Here is a 16,070-nt window from a genome sequence, read left to right on the forward strand (position 1 = left end):
GCCGCCCCATGGTCCTGCCCTTGGCATTGCCCATCCCCACATGCCAGTGCCCATCCTGGGAAGAGCCCTGAGCAAGGAGGGAGGGACAGGATCTGCCTTGCCAGGGGCTGGGGCTCAGGCCTTGGCCCTTTGCATTCCTGAAACACATCCAGGTGTGCTCAGCACCAGAGACACCTTTGCCTTGCTTGTCCTCAGCTGCTATCACTGCCTCCAGGGTTCTGCTCTACCTGGAACCTGGGGACACTTTCTCAGTTGTGTCCCTGACAGGGATCTCTTCATAGTACAAGAAACTTCGGTGTTTCAGTCTCTTTGTGAATTCTTGAGAAGTTCTTTGAGCACTCTCTAAAGGACTGGGTCAGATGCAAAGAGCAGCCGAGCCCCAGAGGGTCATTAAAGTCTTTGTGCTGTGTCTGTGCTGCTGAGCTGGGCCGCGCTCCTGTGTGACATCACAGGGGCTGTGTGACATCACAAGGGGCCCTGTGACATCACAGGGGCTCTGTGACGTCACAGGGGCTGTGTGACATCACAGATGGCTGTGTGACATCACAAGAGGCCCTGTGACATCAGAGGGGCTGTGTGACATCACAGATGGCTGTGTGACGTCACAGGGGCTGTGTGACATCACAGGGGCTCTGTGACATCACAGGGGCTGTGTGAGGTCACTGGGGAGGTCACTCTGCCCTGTCCCCCCTCACAGTTCCCCCAGAGCAGTCCAACCCTGCTCGTGCCCAGCAGGGTCCCTTGTCCCCCCGGGTCCCCCCGCCCCCGGTGCCGCAGCCTCCCCCAGAGGATGTTCCACGAGATTGACCCCAGAGCCTGACACGGGGATGGGGGGCCGGGGCCATGGGGGTGGGACAGGGGGACAGGGACCCCCCGGCAGCGTCCCCGTGTCCCCCAGGGCCAGAGCCTGGGCCAGGGCTCCTTCACCCTGTTACAAATGAGGGCTGGAGAGCACTGAAAATAATTTCCAGCAAGGGATCAGCAAAAACCAGATTTAATATTAAGGGACAGCAGCACAAAGTTCCTTGGCAAGAGTCACTCTGCTCCTGACTGGACACTTCAGGCACACCAGGGAAACAAAGCAACAGCAAAACCAAACAGAATCCAAGCAATCAAACCAGAAATGAACCAAGAACTGTCCCTGTGTGTGTGTGACTGAGGAACAGGGAGGGCAAGGATGAAAGGAATAAAGAGATAAAATCTTAAAAGAGCTCAAACATAACCAGACTTAACTTACACCTTAACCTGAACTGATAGCTTAAATGTCACAATTTAGCCAAAACCAGCACTTAAACGTTTTCAACCAAACTTATAATTTATGACTTGGCAATTTAACAGAGATATAACACATACCTTGCCTACTAACTTACACTAAAAGTAACAACTTAGCAAAAGAACAACTCTCAGAAGCATTTAACTTAGCTCATACCCCATGACTGAACATTTCTTTCAGGCCTGACTGACTCAGCTATGCAAGGCAGTCAGACCCCTCAGAGAGCAGCATTTCTGCCCCATTTCCCCAGCACAGGCACTCCTGTGTGCACACAGACACACAGAGTCAGTGCAAGGCACCTGGGAGAAATTCCCCTGAGGGCAGGGAATGCTCCCTGTGGATGCTTTGGCATCTCCCCAGCAGGCCAAGGGCTGAGCCTGGAGCAGTGGGGGGATCAGCCCAGGCTCTGTGGTTGTTCAGGATCCCGAGTGCAGCAAATGGGAGAGTTCCCGGCTGGGAGAGGCCCCACCCAGAGGGAGTCGCTGGCCCAGGAGAGCTCCAAGGGCTCCTTTTGGAGCGCTGTGTGCAGGGCCCCACGAGAGGGGCTGCAGTCCCAGCAATGGTTCATCCTGGCCACACTTGGCATCAGCAGCTTTCTTTGGCACTGTGAGAACAGGGATGTTTTGCCACTGAGGGAACAAAAACAGTTCCCAGGGCTGCTGGTAGAGAAAGCAGGAGCTGTTTGGGCAGCAGCAGTGCCTGGAGCAGACAGTGTTTGTGATGAGCTGAGAGGAGCTGAGCCCAGGGGCTGCTGGCCAAGGCCCAGGCCCAAGGAGCATTTCTGAGCTGGCAGGGCCGGCTGAGAAGGGGAGGGGGGAATGCAGCAGCACAGGGCCATGGAACCAAGGGACCATTGTGACACTGTGGGGCCCTGTGAGACCAAGGGACCAGTGTGACACTGGGGGGCCCTGTGAGACCAAGGGGCCAGTGTGACATGGTGGGGCCTCATAGAATCATGGAGAGCACTGTGACATTGCTGGGCCTCATGGAACCAAGGGGACCATACTGACACTGTTTCCATGGAATGTAGGGATCATTGTGACATGAGAGGCCCCATCAAACCAAGGATCCATTGTGACACCGCGGGGCCTCATGGAACTGTGGAGACCATTGTGACACTTTGGGGTGTCATGGGACCAAGGGGCCATTGTGACACTCTGAGACCCCATAGAGCCAAAGGTCCATTGTGACATTGCAAGGCCTCATGGGACCATGGAGACACCATTAAGAGACTTCACAGCCTCATGGAACCAAGGGACCATGAAACCAAGGGACACTGTGGGGCACCATGGAATCATGGAGACCCTTGTGAGCCTTTGGAGCCTCAGGAAACCAAGAGGACGTTCTGACACTGCAGGGCCACATGGAAACACTGTGACCATGGTGACAGAATGAGGTCCCAGGTAAGCAAGAAAAGCATTCTGACATTGTGTGGCAACATGGAACCAAGGATCCATTGTGATACCAGGGGGCCTCATGGAACCAAGGGCACCATAGTGACACAGGGGGGGCTCCATAGGACCAAGGGCCCATTGTGACATTGTGGGGCCTGTGGAACCACAGAGACCATTGTGACACTGCAGGGCCCAATGGAACCAGGAGAACCCAGGACAGGTCTGCTGGGTTGGAATCCCTGGGGCTGCCTGGCTGGTCCAGCTGACCTTGGCACATGGAGGGTCTCTCTCATCTGCTACTGAAACACTGTGGCTCCCTGTTTTTCCTTCCTATGGAAATGAACTGTCCTTCTCATCCTGGTGCCCCATGGCCAGTATTTGGAATCCCAACTCCAACACTGCCTATTGTGACAGGCTGGAAGAGATTGTTGGCTGGAAACATTTCATGTGTGGGGGAAGAAGGGGGCAGGTCCAGCCTTGTCCTACCCTGGAACCCCAGTCCTGGCCTGCCCTGGAACCCCAGTCCTGGCCTGCCCTGGAACCCCAGTCCCCCCAGAGCCTCCATCCCAGCCCAGCAGTGTCTGCCAGTCCCTGGCACAGCACAGGCAATGCTCCACAGCCACCTCTGGAGCCCCAGCCCAGCTCCTGAGGGACCAAATGAGCCCAAGTCCCACCTGGGGGAAGGGCCCAGGAAGACCAAGGGCTATTGAAGGCTGACCACAAGGCAAGCATGCATCTGGCCCTTCCTCCTCTTGGAATTTCTCTCTGAACAGCACTGGAATCCAGGAGTTGGCAGCTGTGTGTGCCTCTCTGTATCTTTTTGTCTCTCCCTCTTTCTGTGTCTTCGTCTTCTGTTTCTGTGCTCCTGCAAATTTTGATTAACATTAAATTGAACAGGCTTAGAGTTTGTGAAGTCAAATGGGCCAAGTCAATGCTTTGAGAAGTGTGTTTTGTTGATTCAATGTCTGTTGTAGTTTGACAGGAGAAGAATTTAAAAAGTAACACAAAACCTTTTGTGTAACTGACAATCTGTTAAACCACTGAGATACTGAACATGCCTCTGTTAAACACAAATGTTAAAGATGAAAAACCCAGGAACCTCCTCTTTCTTTTCCAGTCAACAAAGAAGCAGCAGGCCCTGGTCCCAGCCCCCATCTCAACCAAACCAAACCAAACCAAACCAAACCAAACCAAACCAAACCAAACCAAACCAAACCAAACCAAACCAAACCAAACCAAACCAAACCAAACCAAACCAAGCAGCCCTGCCATGGGCCAAGCCTCTTCCCCCCTCCCCAGGCCACCCCTCTATCGGCTCAATTCTGACCAAACCAAACCCCAACAACTCCCAAACAGGAAAACAAAAGCGGCTACAAAACCCCAACCAGAAAAAAGCTAGCCACACCCATTAAAATCTTACCATCAAGTTCCCTCCCCCCAAAACAACTCAAACCAAAACCTCCTGCAAGCTACAACTCACACTAAATAACCCCACAACTAAAAAATTAAACACAAAAACCCCCAAAAACCAGCCATAACACAATAAAACCACAACTTCCTCCACAAATAACTGGCAGGTCAGGTGTTCATCCTTTCAATTCTTCAATCCTCCCTTGAGTAAAAGAAAAACAAAATACAAGCATATAAAAACCAACAGAAAGCAATCAAATTCAGTAAAGAAGAAACTAAATCCCAAATAAAAAAGAAGAAGGAATACCTTAATCTTAAAACAAAAATCGTCTTATAAACTGTAAAGAAAAAACTCATTTTATTATTCAACAAAAAACTATATAAAAAAGTCAAATTAATATCAAACAAAAACCTCCATACTAGAATAAACAAAAGTTAAAATACTTTGATTTCTTTAAAATTTTAATCAGAAACATAAAATAAGTAATCCAGTATCCCCAAGAGATCTCTATTCCCAGAGATAAAAATAATTTTAAAAGTAAATAACAAAGATTTTTACCTTTAAAGAATTAATCTTTAAAAAAATACCCCATAAGTCAACAAGGCCCACCAACAAGCTGTAAGAAAGCTTGTAGCAATAAAAACAACTGCACAATAACAAAGTTCCCCAGACAACTGTTATCCATGGAAAAATTAGGAATCACAAAAATACCCCTATTTCTTCCTTTTGTAAAAAAAATCTCCATTACCTTAACAAGAAAAACTTCTTTCCCAAAGTAAACTAAAAAAGACTATTCTAGAAATAGTAAACAAACTAGAAATTTTAAATTTTGTTTCTTTACATTGTCAGTAAAGAAAAAGTTGAAAAGAAAAAAAAGTCTTCTAAGGAGTTGATTTTAAATATTACTACATTTTTTCTTTTAGTTACTTTTAATAAAATTTTCTTCATACCCTTTTAAAATTTTAAACCTACTCTACCTTTCTCCTAATCCTATCTCACAACAAAATAAATACAAAAGTTAACAGACACTAAAACTCGCCAAACTCATCAATCCATTAATTAGGAAATCTCAAGATTACAAAAATCTTAAATTAAAAATCCAAAACCATTACACTGTCATAAAAAACATTTGGCCAACATTTCTCTGATTGTCTAAAGTTGACAGTAAAGGCTGTTTGGTTTTTCTGAGCTCCTCAAAATCCCTTGTACTGGTATTTCCCCAGGGAGTCCAACTCAGAGTACACAAACAATTGTAATTCCTTTTCAATGTCTCTTTGAGAGAATTGTTTGGGGGATGGGGGTCAGGGCTTGTGTGTCCTGCTTGGCCCAGCCCAGGCAGGGCTTTCCCAGCCCCATTCCACACTCCATTTCCCAGCTGGAGCCCCTGGTGCCTCTGAGTTGTGCTGCCCCAGCCCCAGGGACGCTCTCCTTGTCTGCCCATTCCCCCAGGGGCTCTGGGCAGGGATGGCCTCAGTGGGGGCTGCTGACATCCTCAGCACCTTGGGGGCTGCTGCTGAATTTCACTGCTCCAGAGCCTTGTTCAGCCTTCAGCTCTTCAGTGCAGGAATTCAGTCTCCCAGGGCTCATTAACATTCAGAACACCTTAACAAGCCAAGTCTCTGGGGATAATTTGATTTTAATTTTCAAATCCTTTGTGGTCAATTAGACAGATTTCAGTAGTGTATTCAAACTGAATATGTTCTATTTAAAAAGACAGTGAGAAAAGATTTTCTAGGTCCTTTTAGCTTTTTTTTCCCTGCTAATAAATTGATATGTGCAGTCTACAATTGACATGGAACCCAAGTACCTCCTCATGCAGTTTGAATAGATATGAAAACCAAGACCCTGCATGGCTGACAATCAATCAGACTCTGTCCCTACCCCCACCCCACCATTTCCCCCATCCACGCCCTGGCACTCAGAGCAGCCTTGTGCAAATCTGAGCTCCCTCCAGCCCAGGCTGCACCTGCAGCTTTCAGCTCCTTGGCTCCAACTCCCATCTGCTTTCCTTGGAGAAGGAGCTGCCTGAGACACAGAGGGATGTTCACTTCTTGTCAGCCAACAAAGCCAAGGGAAGGCACAACTCCATCAAAATACACAAGTCATTCCTCTGCTGGATATTAAATCCCCTTTCCAGAGCAGACAGTCTCAGAGCAATGGAAAACACCTTCTGTGCCCAGCGCAGATCCCAAGGTCCCCCAAACCCTCCCTGCCCCGATCCTGCCCAGATTTGCTCTTTGCACACACGCAAGTCACACACTGAAGTCAGGAGCTCCCTCCATGCTCAGAGGGAGGAAAAGAGAGAAAGGGGATGAAGAGCTCTCCTGTGCAGAGCCAAGGTCCAAGTGCAGCCCCTGCAAGGGGAACCACAACTCCTCAGGTTTGTGTCCTTTGGGCTCAGGGACTGGTGACACTCAGAGGCACAGAAAGGTTTTCTGGGCAACAAACACAAGTTGAACACTTGAAGAGTTCAAAAACCATCACAGCCCTTCCCTCAGTTCTCTGTGATGTCCCAGCAGCATCTGACATGTCCAACAAGGGATTTCTGTACAGGAACAGTTTTAGACTAAGACATTAGAGAAGGTAATTGAGTGTTTGATATAAAAACAATTAAGATGATGATTATTGACATATTTATTTAACTTCAGAAAAATTTGACACCTCCCTGCAGCTCAAAGCATGAAACCAGTCAGCTGAGAGGCCCTTGAATGACCACAGAGCATCTGGAGGAGGAAATCTGGGAGCAATGGGACGAATAAAGTTCCAGCGGGCCTAGAGAAGACGAGATGTCCTTAGACATGGTCATTTCAACAGGAGAGCTGGGAACACCCGATGGAAAAGTAAAATTAAATTACAGACTAAAAACTGGTGACACAAGTAGATTGGAAGATTTGTATGTCTTCTCCTGTCATCAGTACACTTTGAGGAAATACCTGTTCTTTGTTGGAAAACTCTACTATTGCTTAAGAGCACTCAAGAAACCCAGATAATAAAGATTCACTTGTATATTATGAAACTAACAGGTATTAACACCTGCGCCCCTTTCCAGGCAGACATCAGCTGTGTGCCCATGAACAGGCAGTGCCACTTGTGCCCTGAGGTGCCCAGCTGGGATTGGATCTCTTCCAGAGCACCTGAGGGAGAGCAGAGCACCTTGCATGCTGCAGGTCCCTGACAGCCCCACAGGGCTCCTGTCCCATCAACATCTGCTCTGCTCCAGTCTGGAACAGGGCCCAGCATGGTGCCAGGATCATCAGAGAGCTGAGGTGTGTGCTGGAATTCAGTGCCCTCCCCATCCCACAGCAGCCCTGCATTTCCCTCCTGCAGCCTTGGTCTCCAGCACAGCCATGGAGGCTCTTTGGGCTCTGGACTGTTCCTGCAGCCCCCAAGGGCAGCTGAGCTCTGCCTTTGGCACAGTCAGCCCTGGCCAGCGCAGGCCATGCTCAGCAATTCCCTGTCTGTGCCTGGCCTTGCTGTCAGCCCCGGCAGCGGCTGCGTGGCCCCTTTGTGGCCTGTGCTGGCCCAGCCATGGTGGCCCAGTCCCTGTGCAGGCCCAGCCCAGGCCAGGAGCATTGCGGCTGGGAATGGCCCCTGTGCCGTGGTGCCCACAGCAGCCTTGGGGCTCTGTGCCCCATGGCCTCCCTGCTGGGCAGCCTCTGCCAGCTCCTGCAGAGCCCGTGGCACCTGTGGGCCTGCACAGACAGCCCTGCCCCGGGCTCTGGCGGCCTCTGGGCCAGCAGAGAGGCAGCCAGGGCTGGCCATGGCCGGGAACAGGCCCTGAGCCCCGCAGGAGGACGGAGCTGGGCCACGGCCAAACTCAGCCCAGGGCAAAGCTGGGCTCAGCAGCCAGGGCTGCCAAGGGCTGGTGACAGAGGCTGGCACTGACAAATGTCCTGGGCCCCCTCCCTGCTCTGTCCATGCCCCCAAGGGCACAGAGCAGCCTCCTCTCTGGGCCACTTGCCTGTTTTCAATGCCTGGCACAGGCGCTGGCCCTGCCCCACAAGGCCTGGCCTGAGTCCTGCCCCTGCAGGCTCAGCCAGGCTGAGATGGACACTGATGGTGTCTGGGCCAGGCTCTCTGAGCCCAGCCCAGCTCCCTGCAAGCTCTCCCAGCTGCCCTGAGCTCTGGGCAGCACCAAGGGCCTCTCCCCAGCCCAGCCCAGCCGGCTCTGGCCCCACAGCTCTGCTCAGGCCAGGCTGCTCTGGGCACTGCCCCACGGCCTCAGCCCCTGGCAAGGGCACAGCAGCAGCTGCAGCTGCCACAGGACTCAGCCCCAGCCATGGGGGAAGGGGCTTGGCCAAGGCACAAGGAGGCTCCCTGGGTGCCCTGCTCCCCTCTGGCTGAGGTGCTGAGAGCTCTGCAGCCCCTGCTGCCATCCCACCTGCCCAGGGCAGCACAAGAGCCCCGGCCTTGGGGCCCTCCAGAGCTGCTCCTGCTCCAGGCCCAGGGCCCATCCCAGAGCGGGGGCAGCCACAAAGCTGTGCCCATTTCTGTTCATTGCTGCTCTCATGGGGTTGGATCCTCAGCCACTTGGAGGCTGCTGATGAATTTTCCTACTCCAGAGGCGTCTTCTTTCTTGAGCTCTTCAGTTCAGGAATTCACTGAAAAAGGCTCATAAACATTTGTTCCAACACACCTGAACAAGAAAAGCCCCAAGGAATAATTTAAGTTTTCAGTTCTTCTGTGGTTAATTAGACAAATTTCTGAAGTGTATTTAAAGTGAATCTGCTATATTGGGGGAAAAAAAAAAAGCAGAGAGAACTGTTGTCCTCTTTTCTTTTTCTGTTTATTGTTTGGTATCAGCAATGTCCAATTGACATTGATCCCCAGCTCCTTCTCATGCAGTCTGAATAGGTAACAAGATCAAGATCCTTCACGGCTGATAATTAATCAGACTTTGTCCCCACCCTACCACATCCCTCATCCAGCCTCTGGTACACCTATGGATCAGGAATGGTGCGGCCAGCAGGAGCAGGGCAGAGATTCTTCCTCTGTGCTTGGCACTGGTTGGACAGAACAATGTAAGGTCACAGGAATGGGCTGCCCAGGGAGGTGGGTGAGTCACCGTCCCTGGAGGTGTTTAAGGAAAAACTGGATGTGGCACTCAGTGCCATGGTCTGGGTGACAATGTGATGTTGGGTCCCAGGTTGGACTTGATGCTCTCCAAGGTCTTTTCCAGCCTGGCTGATTCTCTGATGATTGTGACACTGCAGGGCCCTGGGGAAGCAAGGGGCCATTGTGACGCTGCAGGGCCTGGTGGCACTGAGAGGACCATGGTGACACTGTGTATGACATGGCAGCACAGAGCCAAGGGGCCATGGTGACACTGTGGGGCTGAATGGAAGCAAGGAGTCCATGGTGACAGTCTGGGTCCTGGTGGAACCCCAGAGGCCACTGTGACACTGCAGGGCCTTGTGGAACCAAGGGGCCATTGTGACACTGTGGAACCAAGGAGAGCATTGCTGCGCTGCCAGACCTCATGGAAACAAAGATCCATTGTGACACTGCAGGGCCTTGGGGGACCACGGTGCCATTGTGACACTGCGGGGGCCAAGGATCCAAGGGACTTTGTGACACCAAGGGGCGCCAAGGAAATAAAGGAACACTGTGATACTGGGAGGCCTCATGGAACCATGGTGATACCAAGTTTTCTGGGAGTGTGGATCTGCTGGGGGGAAGGAGGGCTCTGTACAGGGACCTGAAAATGATGGATGCATAACTCAAATCCAACAAGGTGAGGTTAAACAAGTCCAAGTGCCGGGTCCTGCACTTTGGCCACAACAACCCCTGCAGCACTACAGGCTGTGGACAGAGTGGCTGGAGACACCCAGGCAGAAAGGGACCTGCAGGGACTGATGGACAGCAGGCTGGACATGAGCCAGCAGTGTGCCCAGGTGGCCAAGAAGGCCAATGGCTCCTGGCCTGGATCAGGAATGGTGTGGCCAGCAGGAGCAGGGCAGTGATTCTTCCCCAGTGCTGGGAAATGCTTGGGCAGCACCTCGAGTGCTGTGTCCAGTTCTGGGCCCCCCAATTTAGGAAAGACATGGAGGGGCTGGAGTGTGTCCATAGAAGGGCAACAAGGCAGGGGAGGGGTCTGGAAGACAAGTCCTGTGAGGAGTGGGTGAGGGAGCTGGGGTTGTTTATCCTGGAGAAGAGGAGGCTCAGGGGACACAATGCAGTGTCAGGGAACAGGTTGGACTTGATGATCTCCAAGGTCTTTTGCAACCTTGCTGATTCTGAGATTGTCTGAAACCACCCTTGGAGCAGTTGCAGGATGGGCCCTGGGCCTCCTCTTCAGAAGCTCCAGCAGCCCAGGTCCCTCAGCTTCTCCTGCCAGCCCCAAAGCCCATCCTGTCAGTCCTGCAGAGCCTCTGCAGCTCCTCCTCATTGCCCAGAACAGGGAGCCCCAGAGCCAGACACAGCAGCCCAGATGTGCCCCCCTGGCCTGGGGTGCCTCTGGCAGGGGAGCAGCAGGAGGCACTGCAGGAGCCTGCAGACAATTCCTGCAGCACTTCTAGGATGATCCTGCTCCCCAAGGGACCTTCCCATGGTGCCAAGGCAGGAACTGCAATCGGGAGTGGGGCCAGAGAGGAAAGGGCAAACAGGGATGGGCTGTTTGCAGCGGTGGGAAGAAGAAGAAATTTGTAGCAGGAAAGAATAAAGAGAGCAAAGGTGAAGCCAAGGAAATGCTGAGGGCAGTTTGGGGGTGGCTGCCAGGCAGCCCTGGCTCTGAGCAACAGCGTCTGCAGAGGGACAGGAAACTCCCAGCTTATGGGAACAAACTTTCTGGCTGACTGCAGAGGCCAGGACAAAGCTGAGTGGTTTCCCTGGTGTCCCCCAGCCCTTGCTGGCCCCAGGGGCTGATGGCATTTGTGCTCCCTCAGGTTCATGTCCCCACACCAACAGCATGGGGGTGCTCCCCCTGCTCTGTGCAATGCAAACAGGGGCTGCTGAGCCAGTGCTGCCGTGTCTGTGCCTGCAAGGATGGGGCACCTGTGTGAGCTGGGGGAGAGGCCAGGGCTGCAGAGGGGGGATTTTTTTGGCAGCTCCATGAGGACGCTCTGGGACGCTGCCCTGGGCTGTCCAGAGCACTGGGGATGGATCAGCCCCTGCTCTGCTGCTCCTTCCCATCTCCCCCAGGGCCCTTGCAGAGCACCAGCCATGCTGTTTGCCCCCGACCTGCCCACGGCCACCCTGGGGCTGCTCACAGGGGTTTTCTGTGCTGAGCATTGGCCTGGGTGTGTTCTTGAGAGAGCCTGGGCAAGGAGCCTGGAGCCCCCAGGGCCTGGCCTGAGGCGTCAGTGCTGCCCCAGCAGTGCCCATGGCCTGTCCCTGCTGCAGCCCTGGCACTGCCACCCCCAGGGCTGTGCCCGGCCCCGAGAGCACTCAGGCCCAGCAGCAACACCAGGGCCACCAGGGCAGTGGGGCAGGGCCACGGGAGCAGCACTGGCAACACCAAGTGCTGCTGCTGGGCACAGCTGCTGGGCACAGCTACTGGGCCAGCACTGATCTGCCCCCAGCTCTGCACACAGACATTGCTGCTGCAGCTCCAGAGAAGGCAACAAAAGGGCATCTCTGCAGAAAACTTTGCTGGGAGATCCTTTAGTGCTTTTTGGGCCACCATGAGCACTGCTCCTCATTGACATAATCTGTGGCCACAAGGAAGGTGGAAAGAAACCTTTTGAGAAATGGAACAAACAATGACATTTCTTTGTGGTCTATGTTAAAAAAATGAAACAACAAAATAAAAGAACCTCCACACTGAAGCCAGAAAGAAGTATCAAAGTTTACTTTTATTACAAGTGATGTGCAGACACTGGCCAGCAGTTTAATGTTTCTGAAATTATCCAGTCATCAGTCTCCACACTGCAGCCTTGAGCTCCTGGTTCCTCAGGCTGTAGATGAGGGGGTTCAGAGCTGGAGTCACCACCGAGTACAGAAGTGACAGGGCCAGATCCAGGGATGGGGAGGAGATGGAGGGGGGCTTAAGGTCAGAAAATGTTCCAGTGCTGATGAACAAAGAGATCACGGCCAGGTGAGGGAGGCAGGTGGAAAAGGCTTTGTGCCGTCCCTGCTCAGAGGGGATCCTCAGCACAGCCCTGAAGATCTGCACATAGGAGAAAACAATGAACACAAAACAACCAAAAGCTAAATAGATGGAAAACACAAGAAGTCCAAATTCCCTGAGGTAGGAATTGGAGCAGGAGAGTTTTAGGATCTGTGAGATTTCACAGAAGAACTGGCCCAGGGCATTGCCCCGGCATAGGGGCAGGGAAAATGTATTTGCTGTGAGCAGCAGAGCATTGAGAAAGGCACTGGCCCAGGCAGCTGCTGCCATGTGGGCACAAGCTCTGCTGCCCAGGAGGGTCCCGTAGTGCAGGGGTTTGCAGATGGACACGTAGCGGTCGTAGCACATGATGGTCAGGAGGTAAAACTCTGCTGAGATGAAGAACACAAAAAAAAAGAGCTGTGCTGCACATCCTGTATAGGTGATGTTCCTGGTGTCCCAGAGGGAATTGTGCATGGCTTTGGGGACAGTGGTGCAGATGCAGCCCAGGTCAGTGAGGGCCAGGTTGAGCAGGAAGAAGAACATGGGCGTGTGCAGGTGGTGGCCGCAGGCTACGGCGCTGATGATGAGGCCGTTGCCCAGGAGGGCAGCCAGGGAGATGGCCAGCAAGAGGCAGAAGTGCAGGAGCTGCAGCTGCCGCATGTCTGCCAATGCCAGCAGGAGGAAGTGGCTGATGGAGCTGCTGTTGGACATTTGCTGTGGCTGCACTTGGGGACCTGTTCATGGAGAATGGACAGTGGCAGGTCAGGAGAGGCTGCTTGGAGCCAAACCTGGGCCGATCCCTGCATGCTCTCCAGCTGGGACTCACCCAGCCTTGTTCCTGCTCTGGGAAAACCTTCACCCAGGTCCCTGCCTGAGCTCCACCTCCAGCACCCAGGTGCTGGCTGAGTGTGCCAGGAGCAGCCAGGCCTGTGTGTGGGGGCTCTTGAGGAGCCATCCCTCCTCCTCTGCCCTGGGGTTTTGGCCATGGGGTAAAGGGACAAGGCTGGATATTCAGGATATTTCCAGGGACTCACTCATAATACAGAAATGCTTGGAAGCATCTGTACTCACACGTCTAAAGGAAACAGATGGCAGGAGTTATTTTTGGAATTTTTTTCCTACCCACACATTTTTCCTGGCTCTCTGAGGTCAGAAATCTCCAGCATTCCTGCTGCACCCCAAGTTTGCTACTGAGAGAGGGAAGAGGCAAAGGATTCCCTGTGGCTCAGGGAAGGTGAGGGGCTGGATGGGCTTGTTCCCACCAGCCCTGGCTTTGAACCTTTGGCTGCAATCAGAGCACAATCACACTCCCGGGCCACTCTGGGATAAACCAGACCCTGCCCAGAGCAGAGGGATCCCTGAATGTCTCACCCTCTCTCAAGGTCTCTGGGCAAGGTCTCAGCACCCCTTGTGCCAAGGACACTCACGGCTCCCTTGGCAAACCCAACAACATTTCCTCAGCTCTGGCAGCTCTGCCCTTCCCTGTGGGACATTCAGGGAACTCCCAGAGGCTCTGGCACAGATTTGCACCCAGGAGGGCAGCTCAGAGCTTGGAAGGGCACAGCAAGGAGATCCCTGTGTGTGCCCATGATGGGATCTCAGGGAGGGGGCTCAGCTCATTCCCCTTTCCCGTGGACTGCTTTGCCCACAGCCCCACAGGTGCCAGGGAACCTTGGAAACCCCATTCCCATGGACAACTCTGCCTGGCAAGAATGCCAAGGGCAGTGCCTGACTCAGCTGCTGACAATGCCAGAGCCTCCCTGAGAGCAGCAGATAACAGTGACAATATCAGGGCAGTGCAGAAACAAGAGAAGATGTTGTGGTGCTGTGCCTGAGAGGGCAGGGCACAGACAGCCGGGCACTCAGGACAGTGTTCCCATGCCCAGCTGTGCCCAGCACCTCCCACACACCAGCAGTGCCCTCCTGCCCCCAGCACTGCTCTCTTCAGCCCCCTCTCCTTCCCTCAGCATCTCCCTGGGCCTGGACATTCCCTCCTGAGAGGAGCCTTGTCCCTGCCAGCGCTCACAGAGCCCATCCCACCCTGTGTGCCCTGGCCCCAGTCCTACAGAAACCTGCCTGTGTGCAGGGCCCTGGCTGGGGCAGGCTCTGTGTGCAGGTGGGCAAAGGCAGCTCAGGAGAGCCCTGCTAGCCCTGCAGAGGTGATGCTGCTGCTGTCCAGGGCTGAGGAGTGCCTGAGGGCCCTTTGGGAGGCTCCCAGCAGAGAGACTGACCATCCAGAGTTACAGTTCTGGAGTCTCTGTAAATGTTCAAACATTCCTTTGATGATCCTTTGTGTCCCTTTCAACTCAGAGTGTTCTGTGATTCTGGGATTACAATTCCTGTTCTGCTTCTCTCATCCCCCTGTTGTCTGTAATCAAAAGAGAAAAAAAAAAAAACCCCTTGGAACAGTGTTAGAACAGTAAAGTGAAAACCAGACAATAATTGGAAGCTTCCAGGTGTCCCAGTGGCGATGGGGCACACCTGGGGCCTGATTTCAACAATTTATTAAGGTTGATAAATTAGGATATTTAACAGGAACATCCAGTAGCAGATTCAGTTTCCCCTGTTACACACCCCTGGGTCAACCCATTGGAGAAGGTCCAAGGGCTTCTTTTCCTCTACTTTTTGTTGTGACTGCTCACATTCTGGTCAATAAACAAAATATTCTTGTAGGCTCTCTTCCTAATAATAGGACTATTTGATAATAACATGGATAAAAAGACAGTATTTCAGGAATTTATTTAGACAGTCAGCCTATTGTTCTAAAGTCTAACAGAAAGGTTACGAAATATACCAGAGGTAATTAAGGATAACAGTTATAAAAGTATAAAATAATAGCTTAATAAGAGTTAAAAAAAAGAGTTTAATAGAACAAAATAATGATTATAGATTTATAATTATATAATAGTAATTTACAGAGGCATGAATATGTGAAAAAATACAGAAAAAGCAAAAATCTTTTTGTCATCAGCCCAACTTTCCCATCCCTCTCCAAGCAGGAAATTGATACCTCACTCAGGAAAGCTTCGGATACTTACAGCAATCCCAGGCTCACCTTATTTGGGAAGTTCCCTCCGGAGCTGTGCCCAAGCTGGTCTGGAGCTGGGAGCAGCCCTGCCCCACCCAGCCCCTCTCAGAAGCAGCACCTGCCCTGCTCAGGGTGGCTCCTTCCCCCCAGAGCTTCTCTCCAGTGCTGGGAGCAGCTGCCAGGGCTGGCTGAGAGCTGTCCCTGGCAGGCAGCAGAGTCCCTGCCCCAGCACAGCGCCCTGGGCTGCAGGACCCTGCTCTGCAGGACAGCCCTGGGCACCCCTGGCTGCTCTGCACAAGAGACAATCAGAGAATGTACTAACAGAGTCTGCAGGCATTGGGATGTTCCAGCTTTAGGAGATCACTGCAGGAGCTGCAGCTGCATTGTCCTGCAGCCAGAGGTTCCTGTGCCAAGGGCTGGCAGGGATTGTGCCCCAGGCACTTCTCAGCCCCTTCCCAGCCCTGACTGATTGAAGCTCTCTGTGCCTCTGTGCTGTGCCCAGGGTGGCTGCAGGCAGTGCCCCAGCCCTGCTCGGCTGGCAGAGGAGCTGCTCATCAAGAGAAATGTGCTTTTGAAGCTCTTCTTGGTTACCAGGAGCTGCCTCTGTGCCAGGAGCCAAGCCCAGCTCAGCAGCACAGACACAGCACAAGGACTTTAATGAGCCTCTGGGGCTTTGTGCTCAGGCCCTGAACATCAGCCCTGAGAGGGAGCTGAAGAAAACCTCTCCAGAACTCCAAGTCAGAATCACACTCCAAAGTTCCTTGGACTTTTAATGGGTCCCACTGAGGGACACCACTGAGAAAGTGTTCCCAGGCCCCAGGCAGAGCAGAGAACTGGAGGCAGTGATGACAGGTGGGGACAAAGAGAAGCCAAGTCTTGGTGCCCTGGGGCACAGCAGGGTCTGTGCCACCAAG

The 16,070-nt window shown here is 52.7% G+C and overlaps 1 protein-coding gene and 1 pseudogene across 1 annotated transcript; both read right to left on the reverse strand.

Annotated features, from left to right (window-relative positions):
* The window catches only part of LOC127060601 (zinc finger protein 239-like), a 143,021-nt pseudogene that overhangs the window by 27,172 nt on the left and 99,779 nt on the right, over positions 1 to 16,070 (reverse strand).
* Positions 11,922 to 12,839, reverse strand: LOC127060499 (olfactory receptor 14J1-like). Its single transcript, XM_050984144.1, has one exon. The coding sequence runs from the start codon at positions 12,837 to 12,839 to the stop codon at positions 11,922 to 11,924; it is 918 nt and encodes a 305-aa protein (XP_050840101.1).

Source organism: Serinus canaria, chromosome 25 (assembly GCF_022539315.1).
Source record: "Serinus canaria isolate serCan28SL12 chromosome 25, serCan2020, whole genome shotgun sequence".
NCBI lineage: Eukaryota > Metazoa > Chordata > Aves > Passeriformes > Fringillidae > Serinus > Serinus canaria.

What these genes read in the sequence shown, in the direction of transcription:
- LOC127060499 (XM_050984144.1), bottom strand. Translation starts at nt 12,839, where the DNA reads ATGTCCAACAGCAGCTCCATCAGCCACTTCCTCCTGCTGGCATTGGCA.